Source organism: Coturnix japonica, chromosome 1 (assembly GCF_001577835.2).
Source record: "Coturnix japonica isolate 7356 chromosome 1, Coturnix japonica 2.1, whole genome shotgun sequence".
In the NCBI taxonomy this organism is placed as follows: domain Eukaryota; kingdom Metazoa; phylum Chordata; class Aves; order Galliformes; family Phasianidae; genus Coturnix; species Coturnix japonica.
This window is the reverse complement of record NC_029516.1, coordinates 159,926,764-159,946,689: the sequence shown is the minus strand read 5'-3', so window position 1 is coordinate 159,946,689 and position 19,926 is coordinate 159,926,764. Positions and strand designations below refer to the sequence as shown.

Genomic DNA, 19,926 nt, shown 5'->3' with positions numbered 1-19,926 from the left:
GCCCCGCCTTTCGTCCCCGCGGTCGTCCTGTGGTCTCATGCGGCCCGGTGTGCTGAGGGGAAGGTGGGATGGGCCTTCATCCGGCCGACGGACTGACTTGGGCAGCGGACGTGCTCCAAGGGGCTTTAAAACAGCCTCACCTTGGCTAAACGATCTACAGCTTAAAGATGTTCCTCATAAAACCGCATGGCTGTCCCGAGAGCTGGATGCGCCCAGAAGGCACTGCTGAAGAAGGGCTGATAGAATTGAAGAATGGAAAGGTAAAGGAGGCCGTGCAGCCACATCTGATGGGTCCGGCTCTCTGGAGCACCGGGCCCTGCTGCCACCACACACGGCTCTGCAGGCCTGGGGGCAGGCAGGGCAGCGGCATTTTGGCTGTGCTATAAGGCGCTGCTTGGAGCAAATACACTGCTTGGTGCTGCCTGAATCTCTGGTAAGTGTTGCTGGCAGGAAAGCAGAGATGCAGGGATTGATCCTTTGCAAAGGAAAACAGATTGTATCTTGCAGAACTTCTCTGGGGACATGAGAGCAAACCAGCCACCAGTGTGGGAACACCAGTAATGGGAACCCTACAAGATATTTATTAATAGGTTTTACTGTTTCTTAAGCTTTTTTTTTCCTATAGGAAGGTGCCCAAAGTTAAGCTATCTACCCCTGCCCTGTCAGTCACAGACCCGTGGTCTTGTTGGAAACACAGCGGTGATGTGCACATCTCTGATGCATCACCTTTTGCAGTGAAAGCTTTCTGCACTTTTCCTCTTAGTGCTGAGATGTCCTACTGCAGATGCAGAACACAGCGTGCTCTACGGCCCAGTGTGTACTCAGCGAACATCACCTGGTCTCCCGCAGCACAGCGTACCACCAGCCTTCCGGGAGCTTTCAGTCACCCTCTGAGTTTCAGCATAGTACAAAGGAATTTTCAGCCCACTTATGGACTCCTGAATTCTCTCTCTTGTGGAGGTGCAAATATTGCATGTGATCACGATGACTTCTCTTTTGTCAGGCTTTGTAGAGCCCTTGCATATAATTTGTGGACCACAGAGAGGGCTACAGACCTCAGATGGAAAAGCACTTTGGGGGAAATCGAATGGCATTGATGTTTTAAATGGATTTTAGAAGATGACAGAATTGTAGGAGCTGGCAGGACGGCTGGATGTCATCCAGTCCAACCCACTGCTAAGACAGGGTCATGCAGTAGGTCACACAGGGACACGTCCATTTAAAAAATGACACCCAAACTTGATGGACCTTTGTGGCCAGAGCCTTCTCACATTCATTTTTTCTTCCCTCCCCCCCCCCCCAAAGAGATGCAATCACTCTGCCATCACAAGAAGCAGGAAGGAAAATATATAAAATATATTTAGCAAAACCAGTAAAATGAAAGTAGAACAGAAAATGCAGTCAAGTAGCAGACATTATGTACAGCGGCGGCTTTACAGTTTGTCCTACACATACCTCCATACTTATTTCACATACGCTTCTTAAGGAGAAGGAAGTAAACAGAAACAAGCTGTTATGAAAGAAAACATATTTTTCCTGAACAGTAAAGGGGGTTCATCACTGCTTTGGCAGGTCCGATTCAGATAAGGATATATATGATTCAGAAAAATGAGAGGACAGCACTCTCTCAGTCCCTAGATTAAAATCACACCGTCCTCCTCCTACAGACCACACCGGTATCTCACACAACAATTACACTCATAGCATCTAGACATTATCTGTCCACCTTCAGGTAGGTAACAAACAACCAAGATACAAAACAGGTTATCTAATTTGTCCAGCTTTCCTGAGGCTGAGTGAAATGTTTACATACATGTGCGCTTATCAAAGTCCACGTTACAGTACATTTTTAACAGTAGTTTGTTAAACCATGAAAGTGCATAACAGCCTACAAGCAGGCAGAAAGTACTTCGGAACAGTCTGTCCTCACAGCGGCAGAACGCCAGCCTTCCCCAGGAGCGCTGATCTCACAAGGGGACATCAGTGTCTTCCTAAAGGCTCCAAAGCGCTGCGCTGGGCTTTGGTTCTTTGTTACAAGTACTCGTGGGAGCAAAGCAGCACTACAGGTATTGGTGCGGTACTAAGACTAAAGCCAATGTCTTGCCAACTTGTCACCCAGTTGTGGAGGAACCTTTCAAATCAGCACTTGACAGTCTGTAGTGATGCCCTTCATTCGGTAAACAGCACGGTGATAGATTGGAAGTGACCTGAATATGCCACAAACCCAAACTGTGACATCCACGGCAATAAGTAACAGCAACCCAACTGAACTCCTTCACAGCAGCGAGCGGTGGGACAGACTTCGAGGGGGAGCGAAAGGGAGAACACCATGCAAAGCTGCTGCCTTCTTTGGACTTGCAAAGACAACACAAGATTCCATTATACAGTTAGCAAACCTCATGGTGATTGTGCCATATCACACAATGCCAAGACAACCCCTCACTGATGGAAGGGCAGCATTTATTAATCCTTGTGGGATGACACTGGGTAACGAGAGGTTGACGCGTGCATTATCAACTTGCTTTCCTTTTTACGGAGTAGCGTGATTTTTCTTTCTTAACCCCATAGAAGAATTTTTACTTCCTACTCCTCATGCCCATGTCCAGACCTCCTCTGCTCAGCTGCCAAACCGCTCCAGCACTGAGGCTTCTTAGAGTCAATAAGCATCAGAAGGGAAAACCAAACCAGCCACTAACGTCACCACACACAACTGAAGCGTGTGGAAATTTCTTAGAGGAAAAATGAGTGGGTGTTGCACACACTTCCAGAAACAAGTACGAGTGAAGGTTTTGTACCCAAATCATTCAAGTTTATTCCAGACCTCGTATTTAAGGTAAAGTAGTCCAATTTTCTACACATAAGGCTCTTGGATGTGCTGCTGCTCTCAGTCTTGCCAGCTCTTTCCAGGGACTTGCCTGAAATCACCTTTGATGTTGCTGTCCTCCACCAGAACAGACAATGAACTAACGCAGGCCAATATCGATGTATGGTCACAGTAACTGAACTTTTGAAACCAGTGACATTTCAGTGATGCGTACAGCCAAGGCTGCAGTGAGCTGCCATCACCGCAGCTGTCACGTATTTTACTTACAGGATTTGGGAATTTTTCTTCTTTAAAAAAAACAACGTGAATGCATGAAAGGAAGAGGGGAACAGAACAACACAGCTGTAGTTTTTCCAAACATAATCACATTACAGAACATTAGGAGCTGCTGCCCGTAGCCAAGCCTTTCCGAAATACATGAAGGAACATACAGTTGGATGTAATTTACATGGGAACATACACGAGGTTGGTGAACACTTCTATGCCTCGCATCCTCTGAACTGCTTAGATTAAATCTACACAGAATTTGAGACCCAGGAAGCAGCTTCTGGGAATACAGACACCACCAGTAGCAGGCCTGAATAGTCACCATTACCTTATTGTTTATGGAGAATGAGGTGGAGGGGGGAGAGAAAATTGTCCTTATGTTCCCAGCTACCTCTGTGACCTCTGGCACTTCCACACACTGCACCCCTCACACACCCAAACCGACCACAGTTCTTTTTGTTGATGGACAAACTCACACCATTAGGCGCTGATTTTAATCTCGTTACCCCCAGAAACTTGAAGCAAAGCACCGCTCACTCACACAGTCCACCGCTCCTGGCTGGCTCTCAGTTCCACAGCGGCCCTCTGCTTGCTCCTGCCTGAAGGTGGGTAACAAACGCTACTGCAGGAGTTCAACACAAGTGGGATTTCAGAACATGATGAACAAGAATACACACAACACATGGCCAAAACAAAATAAAAGCCTTTAGTGGAAAACACTTTGATCCTCTTCCTGTTTATGGATCTTAAAAATACAGAAAGCTTTCATTTCAAAACTGGAGATTCAGCGGCGATAAGGCCGGATTACATAGCTGCTTCCCAAGGTTTATTGCAATCAACTGGAACATTTCTATGTAACTCCACATCGCCAACTGTACAGGTAAAACAAGACGTGAAATTAACTAGCACTTCAATCCCTGCTTTCCATAATATATAAACTCAACATAGTACTGAATTGTACATTTAAGTATTTACACGTTTGATTGCCAGCAGTCCTAGCATTTATTGCCTTAAAGCTGCATGGTTACTGCGTGGAAGTTCCTCACAAAGAGAACAAATAAAAGGGATATTAATTTTGTTATAAAGTTTAGAACTGCTCAGTGAGAGGCTGAAACGTGCTGCATAGCATTATTAGAAAGCTTGGCTGTACATTTGCTTTTTAAAATCATTTTCAAAGATCACACAGAAATAGATGGAAAATGGCACGAGTACCACCTTCCATCAAGGCTGGAAGAGCCTTCCTGATCTTTTATAACAGCCTCAAAGAACATGAAAATCAGGACAGGGAACGGGACGAAATGAAAAAGCAGCACTTGCTTTAACTCAGTGAGGAGGAAGGCAGGCCAGGGACACCTCGTTTCTCTGTTGCTTGAGCCCAGTAAATCTCATATTGCTTTCTTTTTTTCCTTAATTTTCTTAAGACAGGTGGTAGCTTAAGGCTCTACAGCAAATCACACAATTTGCTCCATGATCTGTGCTAGGGAGCTTTAATCTCATGTACTGCGGAGAGCACGATCTCATACTGGAAGCAACGTAGAGGTTTCGGAGGGCTGGCTCTTTGTGTTTTAATCACTGCCACCAGGCTGTAGTTACACTGAGCAGAATTCGCGGCGGTGGGAGAAACCTGAGAGAAGTGTGAGATGATTCATGTTTGCTCATTGCAGGAAAGCACTCAAAAAAGAAAAGCAATAAACCTACCACCATGGGAAGCACTTGAGAGAAGCAGCAGCACCAAAGCCTGGATACCTAACAACTGTCCTCCTTCTGTTTTTTATTTAGAGCAGAACCGAGGCACCGTGGTGGGGAATCAGGTCTTAGCGAAGAAGAAACCACCGCTGTAAGTGAAACAGCCGATGCGGACAGCCAGCAGCTCTGCACCGCAGTAGCCCATTCCTGTGGAACACCGTTCTGCCGCTGCCTCCCCGGCTTCAGAATTACAAAACCCTTCTGTTTCCATTACAGTAAATCTTACACCTCGCAAAACTAAAATTAAAATATTTAATATTTACAAAGCAATCCCGATCCTCAATGCATTTCATAGGCATAAGCTAACCCTCACAACACCCCTGTGAGGTAGGTAGGTACCATCGCTGTTTTTACAAAGATGCAGATTTAGTGACGTGCCAACGGCCACGGAGGGCCCAGTGGAAAAACTGATACAAAATTAGAGGAGCCTGGCTCCTACTCCTGCGCTTATATTCATCAAGCTACTTCCATAAAGAACACCCCTTCTTACGGAATTATTTAACTGAAATTACTTGAAGTGTTTTATAAAAGAAATGCCGCAATTGTCTCTTTGTCATAGTTTTTACAGATCACAAGCTAAAATTTACATCACCTTTTAAAGATTTAAATTTAAATGGACAACTGACTACTCCAAGCAAGCTTATTTTCTAGAACTACATGGCTTAAATACAACGGGATTTACCCAGGTAAACATCGGGGTTTTACCAAGTGCAATGCACTATCAAAGAGATGCTCCAGCTTCAAACCCCTCTCTTTGAACTTGTAGGATTTGGACATGCTGAGAAAACAAGTTTCTAATTCCTGAGGAAAACCGTGAGCCCTTTGTCACTGAGCAGTGAAACACAAACGTGGGGGCAAGAAGATGTAGCAGATTCTTGTGGTAACTTGGCAAAGGTAGTTAAGGCATTATGTGCATGAAAGCAGAGGTGTAACGCAGTTCACTTCTCCCTGCCCACGTGTCTGTGCTTTCAAAGTCTTGGATTTCATGACCCAAGCAGATGGTCATGTTTGCCAGCATCAAAATCTATAGTCAGAACAACAGTGCTACTGTGGTAGCACTAAAAACAGCTATGGTGATGGGGGAAGGGCTGGAGAAATGGGAAAGAAGCTACTGGATTTCTACTCTCAGAAGAAAAACATGGGAGCAATGATCTGCTTTTGCCAAAGCATTATAATGCCTAGACAAATAACGTTTGTTACAATTACATCACATGCAGCACTTGCAACTCAGTTTGACATGTCCTTTTTGGATGTTTTCTTTCAAGAAACAAGTGCCTTTAAAAACTATTATCCCCTTCGTGTGGTGAATGGAAGAGCAATGCAGTGATGCTGTTGGTATTTCGGAACCATTACCTGGAGCCAGCTCTCAAGGTCCACTGAAAGTGGTCTTAGGCACTGCTCTGTGGACCTGAATGAACAACACGTACAGACTTACAGCAACTGGATGCAGCGTTTTGTTTTTCTTGGGGTTGTGAAAGGTATATAGAGGCAAAATAGTTCAGGCAGAAGTAGCCACCTGGCCAGGAGTATCAATTCAGAGAACCCACTGTTGAAAAACATGCTGGGCGTTTCATGGATGTCACTAAGGGGAAACACATTTGCATGTGCTCTGAAAAGAACATCAACCAGCAAGGAAAGATCCACACTGAACAAACAAGAACAGAAGAAAAATTAAAAAGAACAACATCGTTCCACATAACATTAAGCACAAAAATCACACAAAGCGCTCTCTAGGACAGTTTCCCTTTAACATAATATTGATTTTTAAATAAATGGATAAACAAAAGTTTTAAACAATCTTCAAGATGTGTTTTTGAAAGTAAATCTTCATACTTTAACAGGTCTCGATAAACAAACCAAGGCGTGCATCAGCACTTTTTACAATACAATGGGCCTGAGTAGAAAAGTAATGGGCATGCACGTGGATTTGATCTGGATACTAACTCCACCTTTACTCCCAACCAGCTACAACACTTGAGATAACGTCACAAAAGTGAAGTTATATTTTTGAATATTGAGACAGCTTCTAAAAAGTGACGGAGGCACAGCTGGTTCTAGAGGAGCATCACTTCGACAGTCAGATCCAAATAAGTTGAAGGTATTTGCCATGATCTCTTTGTAGGCCTCGGCCTAAATATTTGGCATCATCTACACTGTGACAGATCAGCAGCAGCTCCTTGAGCCCCTTCTGTTCACAGGCTTTAATGCCCCCTCATCATCACCCTGTGCAACATACAGGTTCAGAGAAACACCAGAAGCAGTTTCAGAAACAGATCAAAAAACCCTAAGCTATTAAAAACAGATCCTAATTAAAACAGATCAATCTGCTGGGATCACCATCATCTCTGCAAGTGAATGGTCAGGAGGTTGGGTTGTTTTTGAAGGAAAGCACTAGAGCTTCCGGGAAGAACTGAGTGCAACACCCCTCCCTGTTGTAAAAAGCTATGCCAATTATGTTAGAAATAAAGCACTCACAGGGGAGGTACATTATCTACTGAGTTTTATGGTCACTTTTTCATGCATCAATCTGTACAGGCCCAGCTTTCACATAAATTAAGTTTAACTTGTAATGAAGAGATGGCTTTTTTTGGCCTTGTGGGTCCTCATTTGAGAGAGGTATGGATTTAACTGAGAAATGAAGCCTTAGATCACTCATAGCACAGTATTACAGCTTCATCTTTTTAACATTCTGGCTATAGTGACTAATTGCGGGACCAGCAGCTGAAGGATGGCACAGAGTTGCAGACACGATGCTATACAGAGCCAAACCAAGGTGCTGCGCATTCTATAGAAATTCAAAAAGCACACGGGGAACCTTCAACAACATAATCTAGCGGAGGTCATAAACAAAAAGGGCCAACTTCTGCCTCCATGTATTTCCACTAAAACCAACCTTGCTTGGTACACAACCATTTGTGTTTGCTTCAGTTTTCTCAGGCTTGTGACTGGAGACAAAACAGGCCTCGCTTTTGTGTTGTGTGCTTGTCTCCCTTGTTGGTCCACTAAGCTCTGGGCACTGTTCTCTGCTGTCATAACCACTCAAGTGCTGATACAAAACAATGAGCAGCAGCAGAGCAGCTGGGATGGCTTGACAGAGGCCAAATTCAGCAAAACCCAACTCCCCCACAGCACTGCACACCCCACTTATCTTCCTTGACCAGAGTCAAGTAAACACGGTCCGTGAGTCAAAGGGTTTGCTACCACTGTTCTAAGAAAAGTGTTTTAGCTAATGCCCCAACTCTGAAAAGACTGTAAGTTGGTAACTGAGACCTTTTGAGTTGTTATTGCTTGAGCAAACAGTTCAGTGTAGAAACACATCGCAGCTGCACGTAACCTGGACACGAAAACTACACGTGAACTTTGCATCACACGCAGTTCCAAAATGACACTTGTCAGCGTGAAGGGCTGCAAGAGGCACACGGCAGCTTAATGCCAACATCCTAAACCAACTCTGAAGAGTCAAATCTTGCCTTAACTTTCATAAGTACAGGAACTTTTTTCTTTAAATTAAGGCAATGAAATGGCTACAGATCCTAAAGTTCATTTTTAGGGGAACAAAAATATACACCTTTTTTCTTCTGAACTTTAGGCAGCAGAACATAATGTAAAAACCTGCATTACAGAAACACGCAATGTCAGGCTGATATAGAAAAACAAAACTAAACACAAGTTAAAACACCATTCTTTTTTTTCTCCCCATTGGAACACCAAACTCAAACTTTAGAGAGGAAAAAAATAAAGCTTAAAATCAGCTAAAACTGTTTAGAGCTTTTTATGTATTTGCATCACACTCTAACATAATTCTGGGTAGAAAAGAGATCTGCACGTTTATATCTGGACACTCATTTTAAACCAGTGGGGGGAAAAGGCACTGAATTTATTTTTCATTGTGCCCATATCTGTATGCACATATATGGAAAAAAAAAATTAAATTCTCATTTTCTGTTCATTCTCTCCCACACACAAGTATGACAGATTGCAGCTAACACATAATAGCAGAAGCTGATTCCAAGTTGACCTCTCCTATTCCACTGTGTTATGTATGTTCAAACTTCCAGACTCTGTAGAATCTGAGATGGCTGCAAAGAACCCAGAGACAGGTACAAGATTTAGTCAGCATTCAGCGTTTCTCAGTGCATTTTGCAGAAAGGGTCTAAATTAGGCATAGAGTTTTGTTGTTTATTTTACACAGAGAAGTCCACCAACATTTGCCATAAATTCTTCTAAACTCTTTAAGAAGGCCATCTTCTGCTTACGGTCCAGTGTAGGAGGAGTGCTGCTCGCAGTAAGCTTGTTGAAGGCATCTGCTAATCGCTGGTAAATTACTGGATCTTGTTGAGTTGATAGTAAGGTTTCAACTAGCTCTGAATATTCAGCCTGTTAAACAAACGTGAGTCTTATTAATTTTAAAATAAAATTAAAAAAACCCACAAAGCCACAACATATACAACTTCTCTTGCCAGAACTAAACCCAGAATTAAGGCAGTGACTGAACACCCTCAGCAGTATCTCCCCACCTGTATATTCACATCCATCAACAAGTTAACGAGGAGCAACTACGGACTAGCAGCCTCTCACCTTTCTCTAAACCAGACAAAGACTTTCAACCAGAACAGACTTTAAGCCCTCCCTTCAAAGTTCTTTCTGGCTCTTCACATGTGCTCAGTTCTATGAACTGGGCTTCTCTTCCTTCATATCTGCCCCACATTCAGTATGCCATTTCCTCCCACAGCTTTCCCTTTCTCTGGATTCCCTTCCCTGAGATGGACAGCTTAAATTCCTAAGTTTCCTCACTTGGACAGCAACAGAGGACAAAGCAGTACATTAAATGTGATTAGGACAGCGAAGGAACGGCTGCAGGTTTTAAGAACAGCAAACTGAGCACTCAGTTCGGGGAGTAACAGGCTCCTGGCTCTTTCAGTATAACATGCTCATGTGCCCCTTTATGTAGGATGAGCGCTGCTAACAAGACAGAGGATTCATAAGAAAAAGTGGTTTAAGAACACCCTTCAAAAGCTTGTCAACCTGGCAAAAAGGGCTTTCAAGGGCATGTTGGGGACAGTGGTAACAACTTATGGTTAAGTAGGGAAGGTGACCAGCAGCAGTAAGAATGTGAGGCACTAATGGATCTAAGAGTGTTCATCGAGAAGAATAAAACAGGCTGAAGGAGGCTGACCTCAAATGTCTAAGAAGAAATGCATTCAGCCTTGGAAACAAACAGTAAGAACAGATGCAGAGCTGCAAGATCACTGCAGAAACGTAGAGGCGGTGGGACAGCTGATATAACTGAAGTGCTCTAATGGACAGAGGGGCTCTTTGGACAGGGAAGAGCACAGAAGGTCGCTGCTTATGTGAAAGAAAGAAATTAAGGATGCTTATGGACAAAGCAACACTGAAGAGCTGAGTGCTTGTGGGTCAGAGTAAAGAGGCAGTAAAGATGATGACATGGTGCGAGTTATTACAAGTCACCTAAACAGGTGAATAGAAGACCAAGGAATCTTTAACGTGAGAAGAATCTGGATCGCAGACTTTTAGGAGATAATCTCCCTGACACCTACGTGCCAGATTGGCCAACCAGGTATACCGTTTTTCTGCATCTGCTATGCTCAGACAAGGAAGCACTAGTCAGGGAGGTGGTGCTACATGGCAACCGTGGCTGCATGGATCATGAAATAGGCAGTACATCCTTAAAGAGAGTGAGGGCAGAAAGCAGAAGAGAACTGACCCTGAACATCCCAAAAGCAGATTTCAGCTTATTCAGGAGACTGGTGGGTGAGGTCCTGTGAAATGCAGCTCTGAAGACCAACAAGGCTGACAGGTTTGTTATTTCAAGGCCAGCCACTCTATTGCCTTTGAAAAACTGGAGATTGGGTAAACGGTGATGGCTGTAGGAAACAAAATGTTGTGTCCATCTTCAAAGGACTGAATTCAATGGTTCATATCCACCTGGAAGCCACCTTTAATAGTGCCCAGGGGTCTGATACTGGGGTGTCCAGTATTGCAGTAGAAGACGACCAACTGCCTGCAACTATACAGACTGGGAGCTGAGAGCTTGAGAAGCAGATCTGCTGAATAAAGAATCAGAGGGCTCCAGGGGACAGCAAGCTAAATAAATCAACAGTGCACCCTACCAGGAATGAACGTTAGCAGCACACTGGACCACATTTATTATTTGTCTTTACAGAGCACTCACTGGATTACACATGGAATACTGTGTCCAGCCTTGCATTCTCCAGTGTTGAAGAACACTGACTGATCTAGAGGAGGGCCACCAATGTAGTCAGGCAGGTGCTGAAAGCACATCTTTAAAAGACAATAAAGCTTTCAATAGGATGTTTGGAGGCCCTGTGCTACCCCTGTCCTGGAGGTTCTGAAGACATGGTTGGAAAAAGTCCTGAGTAAGCCAAGCTGACTTCAGTATTTAGCCCACTTCAAGCGAGAAGTTGGACTACAGACCTCCTGAATGACACTACAGTTTGCCTAATGCACAGTAATGAGCCATACTCCATCAACAAGTGAGTGGTTTTCAGAGTTCTGAAGTGTTCATATCATACCTGATGCAAACACACTAATGTGTAGAATGCTTCACCTGCTGCAGTTGTCATTTCTGTATTGTGCTTCTGAAGTACCAGCATATCAAAGACCATCTGAAATCACAAAACAAAAGCAGAGAAAGAATGAAGTTCGAGTTTTAAAGTCTTCCACAGCTCACAGAAAGACAAACAAGGAATAGATTAATAAGGGTAATTTAAAAAAATTAAGTGGAAAATGTAGAGAAAAGGCAGATAGCCACGATAACTGAAAAGAAATAAAAAGATGAATGCAGTTATTCAAGGTGTTTCTCACACTCTTGGCTGATGTCAACTCTTAATGAGAAGCCCCCAGATGTCTGAATGTCAGACTGATAAGAAAACATTGTGTGTTAAGCAAAACTGATCTACTGAAACCTGGAGTCCAGAACATAAGTTCTCCAATCACTTTGTTCCTGGTTATCAATGAGCTACAAGCTGGCTGCTACCAAATAAACTGGAAATTCAATGAAACAGAATGAGTGGTCCTCCAAGGAAACTGCCAAGAAGAAAAAGCAAAATTTACTGGGTACACTGAATAAATGAGAGCGTTTATCTTTCTTTGCTGTACCCAGCTGTGCTCGTTTTAGTATTCTAACCCTACCTTCATTCCACACAATTCTGGAAGCTTTTTGACACATTTAACAGTAAGCCTAACTGCTGAAACCACTGAGATTCATTCAAGGACTCATGTGCAGAGCAGAGATGAAATATTAATTGCCTTCTGAAGTGCTCAGATCTTTTGTTCAATGGTGAAAAACATTTTTCTCTCTGTGTCCCTGCTCTTCTTTGTAATACAGTCAGTGTTCCTGGTCCTGAATGCTCTACTTCAACTGCAAGTTGTGTCTCTCATGACTTGTGCATGATGCTCATTAATGTAGTCTGACAGTATCACAATTCGGCCTCTTGAAACCACTTATATGCAATAAAACCCCACCAAAAACAAACAAACAAACAAACAACCACAACACAACAACAAAAAGCTCACAAAGTAACAAGAAGCAGTTGTCTTACCTTCAGAAAGTGCCTTGTTGCTAGAAAGAGGGCTGAATCTGTTTCTTGTGCTTTTGCACACTGTTCTGCTAGAGGTGTTACAGCCTCCAGACACAGCTGGCAAACCTCAGAACTCATTCTGATAACGAGCATTAAAGAATCAACCCCAGATTTCAGTGAAATTGTGACAACACTTCCCAGTGGCATCACTAGAAAACACTTAAAAGCTTATATATTCCAAGATGTCTTGTTATTTTAAAGCTGTTAATAAAATAATAAAAAAATATAAAAAAGGGGAAAAGGGAGTTCCATCTTTATTGCTTTCCTTATTAGCTGCACACCCTGAAGTACCATAACCCTCTCTGACATAACACTTTCAGAAAGAGTCCCTTATGGTCAAGCTCATCTGTTTCTGACACGTGCCACAGCTTAGTGAAAATGGTGCTCCTGTTGTAAGAGGGAGAGCACGTTGGCAACCTGACAGGAAATGCTCTGGAGCCAGCCCAGGAGAACAGCAGCAGTGTTTTCTATTACCAGCTGAGAAACTAATTCAGGAACAGCTTTGGGATGCCAGCTGAAGGCTTATGAAGTTACACACTCTGAAGTGAAGTAATGGAAGAGGCAGGAATGGCTGCCAGAAAAAACTTACACGTTAAACCACTTAAACAACGCATTCAAGAGACACGAGTCAGGAAATTCAGCTAATGCTGGAATCTCAATAGATGCTACCATGAAATTCTCAAGTCACTGGAAGGCACAGAAGAGGAGTTGTTTATGGATATAGAATTGTAGGTACAGAAATTGATAGGAAAAGAAACAATGCAAAGAAAAAGAACCAAGACTTAACACATCCTTATACAAGCAGCTCAGACTTTTAAACACTCTCAAGCCCCATAAAGGATACGATGACATCCCTAACTCCAGTGAGTACATTAGGCTCTTAAAGAGGTCCTCTGGAAGTTGTGGAATTTTCTCAGGGAATATCTCACAGATGAAAGTGATTAGTTTGTAATATTGATTACACAGCGATGGAAACTGTCAAAAGAAAAACAAGATCGTTTAGGAATCACGTAGCATTATCCTGGCATTATTTCCAGCTGTACAAAGACAAGTCTGATGCTTTGCACTGAAAAAAGACAATTACAGACAACAACTTCAGTTATCAGCAGCTAAAACTATACTAACAAAAAGCATGGTGCAATAAAAGCAGACTGCTATAAGTTCAAGTTGATGGCAGCTGTCCAGTATTTACACCATACAAAGTGATGGAGTTTTACTCCCACATAAGCAGGTCAAGCCCTGGGGGGACAAAGCCTCTTCAGCAGTTGTGGAGTACAAGCAGGGCGCTCTGAGGGCATGTCCTTTGCCTTGGTTTCATCTAAAATGCACACAGCTCTCACGCTCAGTAGGTGCCACCAGATAAGAATCAAAGCACGACCAGAGGAGACAACTGAGGTACACTGAAAAACTGTTCCCCTGATGCGGAGTAAATATCAGCACAGCACAACCCAATGAAATACCCCTGTTCAGTTGTTCCATGCTGTACTGGTGTACCATGCAAGCACTACTACAAAAATAACTACAGAGTTGCTATTTGCTCCTGGACTTCTCTGATGCTTCCCATCCCATTTCTGACACTATCAGGAAAAGGATTCCACGGGCCACAGTTCCAGGCTGTCTAACTGATAACCTGCACAGACTCACTTTTAGAGAAAATAAGCCTTGTGTATTTGGAAGGCCCGAGCATTTTTTTTCAGCTTTAAATAGTTCTTTTTGACCAGTATCAAGAATTAGAGGAAAGTTATTTGCATTTTAAAAAGCCTAGAAAATTCAACTTAAGTAGAATCCCTATTTCTGGGGATCTGCTACTGTAAAAGCTTTCATATTCTGAAAGTTCCATGTAAGAGCAGGTTTACCTTCAGCAGATCCTGAGACATTAGAGGCAGAACTAGATTAACCCCATATAAGACAACATCTGCAGCTGATACAGTTCTATTTGTAGCTTGCCCAGGCTCGTGTCCTCTAAATACTTCATCTGTAGAAGACAAAAATATGTTTATATAAGAGTAAAACTAAGTACATTGAAGGAAGAGTCACATTACTTTATTAAAGACATTCTTAGTGATAGGGCTATTTCCCTCTTCCCAAACAAAAACATGAGGCACTGTTTTAAAATAGAAGTGTAGTGAGTAGAGGCTGCCACAACACTCTATATTTATATTCACAAGGACTAAGCATTTCATAATCACACGTAGCAGTTGGCATACTAAGCCAGAACACTTCAGATACTTTGAGAGCTCCCTTCCATTACAGAACCTTACATTTGTTTCTAATGATATCTGCTTCATACTTGCATAAATACACTGAACAAAATATTACAAGCAATTCTATGCTTTCTATAAATTTCTATATAGTGTACATTAATTAATTATTTGAATGGTATAAACACAAATAAATTGGGCAAGTTGCTGAAGAAAACTCTGTAATACAGAATTTGACAAGCTTCTCTACTTGTTACGATCCATATTTCCCAGCAAATGGCAGTGACAAAGTCACATCTAGTTCTGCATTTTTGTGTTGAGTATACATGACAAAACAAGGCAGATGCACTTGACTTCTTGCTTTCCCTTGACAGAACACATGCCCCACGTTTAACACAAATGACAGCTCAGCAATTACCAAGCCTTCCATACCTGTATCACTGAAATCAATGAATTCCTTTGATAGAAGATTAGTGAGAAGCTCCATAATAAGGAGGAGATCCTGGTACTGGTCTTCTTCTGCTGTAACATCTATCCGTTGTCGCCCTAGATTATTCTTTGAATACACCTGGAGCAGAGTTAGGCAGGCCTCATACAGGTTCATGGCTTTGGCCTATAAAACATCGTTAGATAACAGTAAGAAAACTTCAACATACCAGAAGTGACACATTTTGTTTTAAGACAGTACTCCATGGTCAACGATACCTCAAGAATCAAATTCCATTTATATCATCCACTTTCGTAATAACTGCCTACAAAATCATAATAAAACAGCCACCCTAAATACTGAGAATGCTCAGAGCCATATATTTATGCACTGTTGTATCACACTGTATCACAGAATGGCCCAGGTTGGAAGGGACCTCAAGGATCATGAATCTCCAACCCTCCTGCCACAGGCAGGGCCACCAACCTCCCCATTTATAACACTACTTTTATCAATCCAATCTTAGGAGAAAAAAAAAGCGACGTGGGATAGGCTGCCCTATCTCACTAACCTCACCAACCAGAATTCAAGTTACTGATGAGATCCTGAAGGGACATGCTTCAGCTACCAAAGTTTGGAGCCATAATACACTGTCTGCGCAGACCCAGTTTGAGGTGGGCTTCTCTTAGATGCAACATCAAAATTAGCCAACAGTACTGCAATACAAGGGGGCTGCACTGACTCATTTTACCCCATAATTCCTCAGTAACCACTTGCTTAGGACCAAAGCAGTATCTCTACAGCACACGTCTGTCACAGACAACAGTACTGCCATTGTGCCAGACAAGCCTTCAGAGAAGTATGAGATGGTTAAATCAGCACTCAGTGTGGTCTGCACTCTTGTCCCCCATGCACGGTGAGATTAGTGATGAATTTTAGTTACACTTTTTGCTGTAAGAACAGCCTACATGCCCTGTTTTTAACCTTTGAAAATGTATATTTTTAAACAAAGGAATTCCTCAAACAGATACAGCCATACAGCATTTCCATTCCTTTCTGTATAGAATAGTGATATGACCACGCAGGGTTTCTTTCTGCACAAAACATAACCATCATTGCATTATTCTGCATAAGGAATAGCAACATTCACACTCGAGTACACACACTCTTCCCCCTGTTGGCTTATTTACCTCTCCAAGATAACAAATCTGTTTATGTGCAACTTCAACAAAGACTTCTATTATGAGATTAACAGTCTCTGGTGTGTTTTTGTATACTTCCATTAACCCGATGCAGTTATTAAGGAAGTCCATTAGGAAATTGAAGAGAATTGCTACATTGTCAATCTGGGTAGCCTCAGCAATGCCACAGAGTGCTTCTAATGTAGCCGTGATTTCCTGTTTCACCTCCTCCTCTTGGCAGATCTGCTGAAAGTTTTCTTGGTTTATCACATTCAAGAATCGCTGCTGAAGTGGCTGAAGAACCTGAAAACGTTTCAGGAAATCCCAGTAAGACAAGTATGTTGTTACATGAATGAAGTCTGAGGTTTCGGTAACTTAGCAAGCTCATGGGTTGCTTTTATCACAGCAGTACAAGAATCAATTACTTCCAATTTGCAATTATGTTCTTTTCTGCTTCATCTGAGGTGACAGTGATCAGTGATTCTCACTATTCATCACCCCCTGCAGGCTAGTTTCAAAATGAGAACCTCCATACATATTTAACGTTGCTTTGCTCTGTTTAAACAAGTAAGGACTTTCTGAGTGACAGCATTTGATGCTTTTCCAGATTCAATACTGGCTACAACGAAATTGTTACAGGTCAGTGCTGAAAGCATTAATTAGTAATTATATTCAGCATTATCTTTGTCACATTACGATCTCTCTTACAATCAGGCAGTGTGACTGCAGCTGTAACAAAACCAATTCAAATCAACTTAAGAGCTTTCCATAGAACAGCTTAATATTTTTTCACCAATTAATTCCAGTGCTTTATTATCATCTCACTTCATTAATTTTGTAACTTTGCTAATAAAAGTAAGCTTTTCTCTGAAGATCAATGCTTTTCAAATTTCAGAGCTAACGTAATGTTCTCTGACCACATCTCATCTACCAGTCTTTGGCATTAAATATTTGAGTATTAATAGAACCGGGGTACAGAAAAGCTGATCAGGGTTCTTTTCCTTTTCTCATTAGCTTCACTCAATGAGAGTAAATAAATAAATGAATTTATAACCATCACCAAAATAAAACTAAGGGAAGAAATGGTACAGATCTGAGGAAAACTTTTAACCTTTACAAATAGCACTCTGTTATATTGGATTCCATGAACCCTCCGAGCACTTATTGGCTATTTCTGTTTAGATACTGATGGTTTAGACAATTTTGGCAACTCCAAGGTGCTATAAAACTATGGAAGTTCAAAGAATCACTAGAAAAATGTATCTGTAATAGATGTTCAAAATCTAAAGACTGAATGAGCTACGTTTGTATTGCCATAAAATACCCCAAACCAACTTCAAACTTGAACTGTACAACTTGTTAAAATGAAGGTAACAGAAGCTGCGAAATAGCTCACCTCTGTCCAGTATTGTTGTTTCATTTCCGTATCCATATGAGCAAAACCTCCTAAAACTAAAGCTTTCATTAGTGTTCTCTGCACAGAACTGGACAAATAGTGAAGAGGAGGGCTTCGCCTTGCAAACTGTTTAGCTAAATTCCACCAGTTCTCACACTGAATTACTAAGTTTGCCCTAGAAAGGGAAAAAAACATTTGGGTTAAAGACTCAAAAAGACTGTACTTTGAACAGAGTGCTTCAGGTTACTAGCAGCTGTCAGAACACTGTAATTTGCTTAATTGCATTTCCTTTCTTGTAAGGCTCAATTGCCTTTTGATTTTCATCATAATGCCTCAGCCCTAAGATTTCTTAAGCGTATACTCTGAAAGTAGCTCCATTCACATGGCAGAAAAGCAGGAAAGTACTTTAGTTTTACACACAAAAGAACACACACGCAGTTAATGGATATATTGCATGGATTAAGAGCTTAGTCTCATTATGTCATCATCAAATAAGCAGTTTATTCCAAATCTAGCTCCTGAGGGTTTTATCCATTTATCTTTAACAAGAAAACTTCTCAAGCATTTAACCCTTAAAACTACAGTCTTTCTACAGACTGAATGTATGTGTGCTTGTCAGTTTGCAAGAGCAAAACAGGCACTTTCTGCTTCACAGTCTGTAACACTGAATAAGCTTTGAAATTTGGCTGAACCCACCAAACCCTAGATTACTGTTTCCTTTAAAGGTTTATACAGCACATTATATATAGGCTTAGCCAGTATCTGAACTTAGTCTTACACAACTTGCTCAACAATGACCAACAACATGAAAATCCTTGCAATAAGAGTGGAGACCAGGAGAGTTTTCGATTCTCCCTGTTTGGAGGTGAGGCACAAAGGAAGGGGAAGGAGAGTGCACTGATAAATAATAATGAAGGTCAGGTTTGTCAAATCTAGGTCTCACTCCTCGCTTGGTCAGACATTTTTTTCTTCCATTTATAATATGTTACTAAAGTAATTTGACTTACAGAGACATGAATATAAAGTGCCCCATATCTGGATTACTTTGGCCAAAAGAATTTAAAAGGAAGCAAAAGAAATGTTTTGACTTCCAGAGGTGTAGCAACTTACCGCTCTCTCCTTTCCACTAATGTTACTAGCAGTTGTACAGTATCATTTGCAAGGTCCTGCTCTGAACTCCACACTGCCAGGTTACTGATCACTTTTTCTAAAAGGTAACCCACAATCCACTGGGAACCCTCTGTATCAGCACCAAATGCTGTACTAAATGGCAGACTTATCTATAAGAAAAGCATTAAAATGAGTGAGTTTTACAGAAGGCAGAACCCCAAAGTGTATGGTAATCAGCAAATTCTTTTCAGGCTGTCACTTCTCACCTACTTACAATACACAAACATTACACAGACGAAGGCAAAGAATACCCGTAACAGAAAAATCTTTGCCAAATTTATCTACCAATTTTATGCACAACACCTAAAAGAAAGAAAGGTTTCAGCCTCATCACAGTATCAGGTTTGATCATGTCTAGCTTTTAATGCCACACAAAGTTCAAAAGCTTTAAAACTTAACAAAGATCCAAACCAAATCATCTCCCAAAAGTGTTTTCATGAACTCATGATGTGACAGAAGCAGCTAGAAATAAATCTCGCTCTTGATCTAGGTTGAACATTTTGACAACTTATTTTGATATGTTTCCTTGAAACTCTCCACTGTCCTATCTTCAGAAAACAAAGTTCCAAGAGTGAAATGCAGGCATCCTTAAGATTTGGACAGGGGCTCCCTGTCAGCACCCCACCAGAATTCCTAGTTTAAGAACATCTGAGTGTAGAAGTTAAACAGCAGCCTTCAATCACTTTCATGTGCCAACGTGTGTAGTAGCATTTCCCAGATATTCTGTTTCATGCTCTCCAATTCTTCCCCAGCTGTCTTTGCTCTACTGCAAGGACGAGTTGAATAATATAATTCAAATTAATTATGAGTCTTTGGAATCTCCATCTTTGTTGAGGGCCCTACTGATGCGTTAGTATTCGTAGCTGCTTCAGTAATGGAAGAGAAAGAGGCTTCTTTCCCAGAAGTTAGAGCTAAGAGAACCTTCTCAGGATGGGAGGTCTCCATTAGCTAGCTGGATTATAGTTAGTAGTATAAGCAAAAACAGGATCAAAGTCTAATCACGATTAGTGCTGTCCAAACATGATGAAATGTTGCCCTTTACAAAGAATGCATTATGGAAATTGTGATATATACAATAAGAACATATGAGAA

General features: G+C 41.7%; 1 protein-coding gene and 1 long non-coding RNA gene across 2 annotated transcripts in view; one reads left to right on the top strand and one right to left on the bottom strand.

Moving 5' to 3' along the window:
• The first annotated feature begins 37 nt into the window (after nt 1–37).
• Nucleotides 38–7,327, top strand: LOC107308326. Its single transcript, XR_004305972.1, has 2 exons — nt 38–433; nt 764–7,327. It is a non-coding gene; the product is annotated as an uncharacterized LOC107308326 (long non-coding RNA).
• Nucleotides 7,328–8,590: 1,263 nt separating this feature from the next.
• The window catches only part of XPO4 (exportin 4), a 65,283-nt gene continuing 53,947 nt past the window's right edge, over nt 8,591–19,926 (bottom strand). The window contains exons 15-23 of the mRNA XM_015852160.2: nt 18,775–18,944; nt 17,665–17,839; nt 16,278–16,571; nt 15,093–15,273; nt 14,316–14,434; nt 13,304–13,434; nt 12,421–12,538; nt 11,392–11,484; nt 8,591–9,214 (exon numbers count right to left, since the gene is read on the bottom strand). Coding sequence (XP_015707646.1) covers nt 9,017–9,214; nt 11,392–11,484; nt 12,421–12,538; nt 13,304–13,434; nt 14,316–14,434; nt 15,093–15,273; nt 16,278–16,571; nt 17,665–17,839; nt 18,775–18,944 — 1,479 coding nt within the window. The 3' untranslated portion in view covers nt 8,591–9,016. The remainder of the gene's footprint in view (nt 9,215–11,391; nt 11,485–12,420; nt 12,539–13,303; nt 13,435–14,315; nt 14,435–15,092; nt 15,274–16,277; nt 16,572–17,664; nt 17,840–18,774; nt 18,945–19,926) is intronic.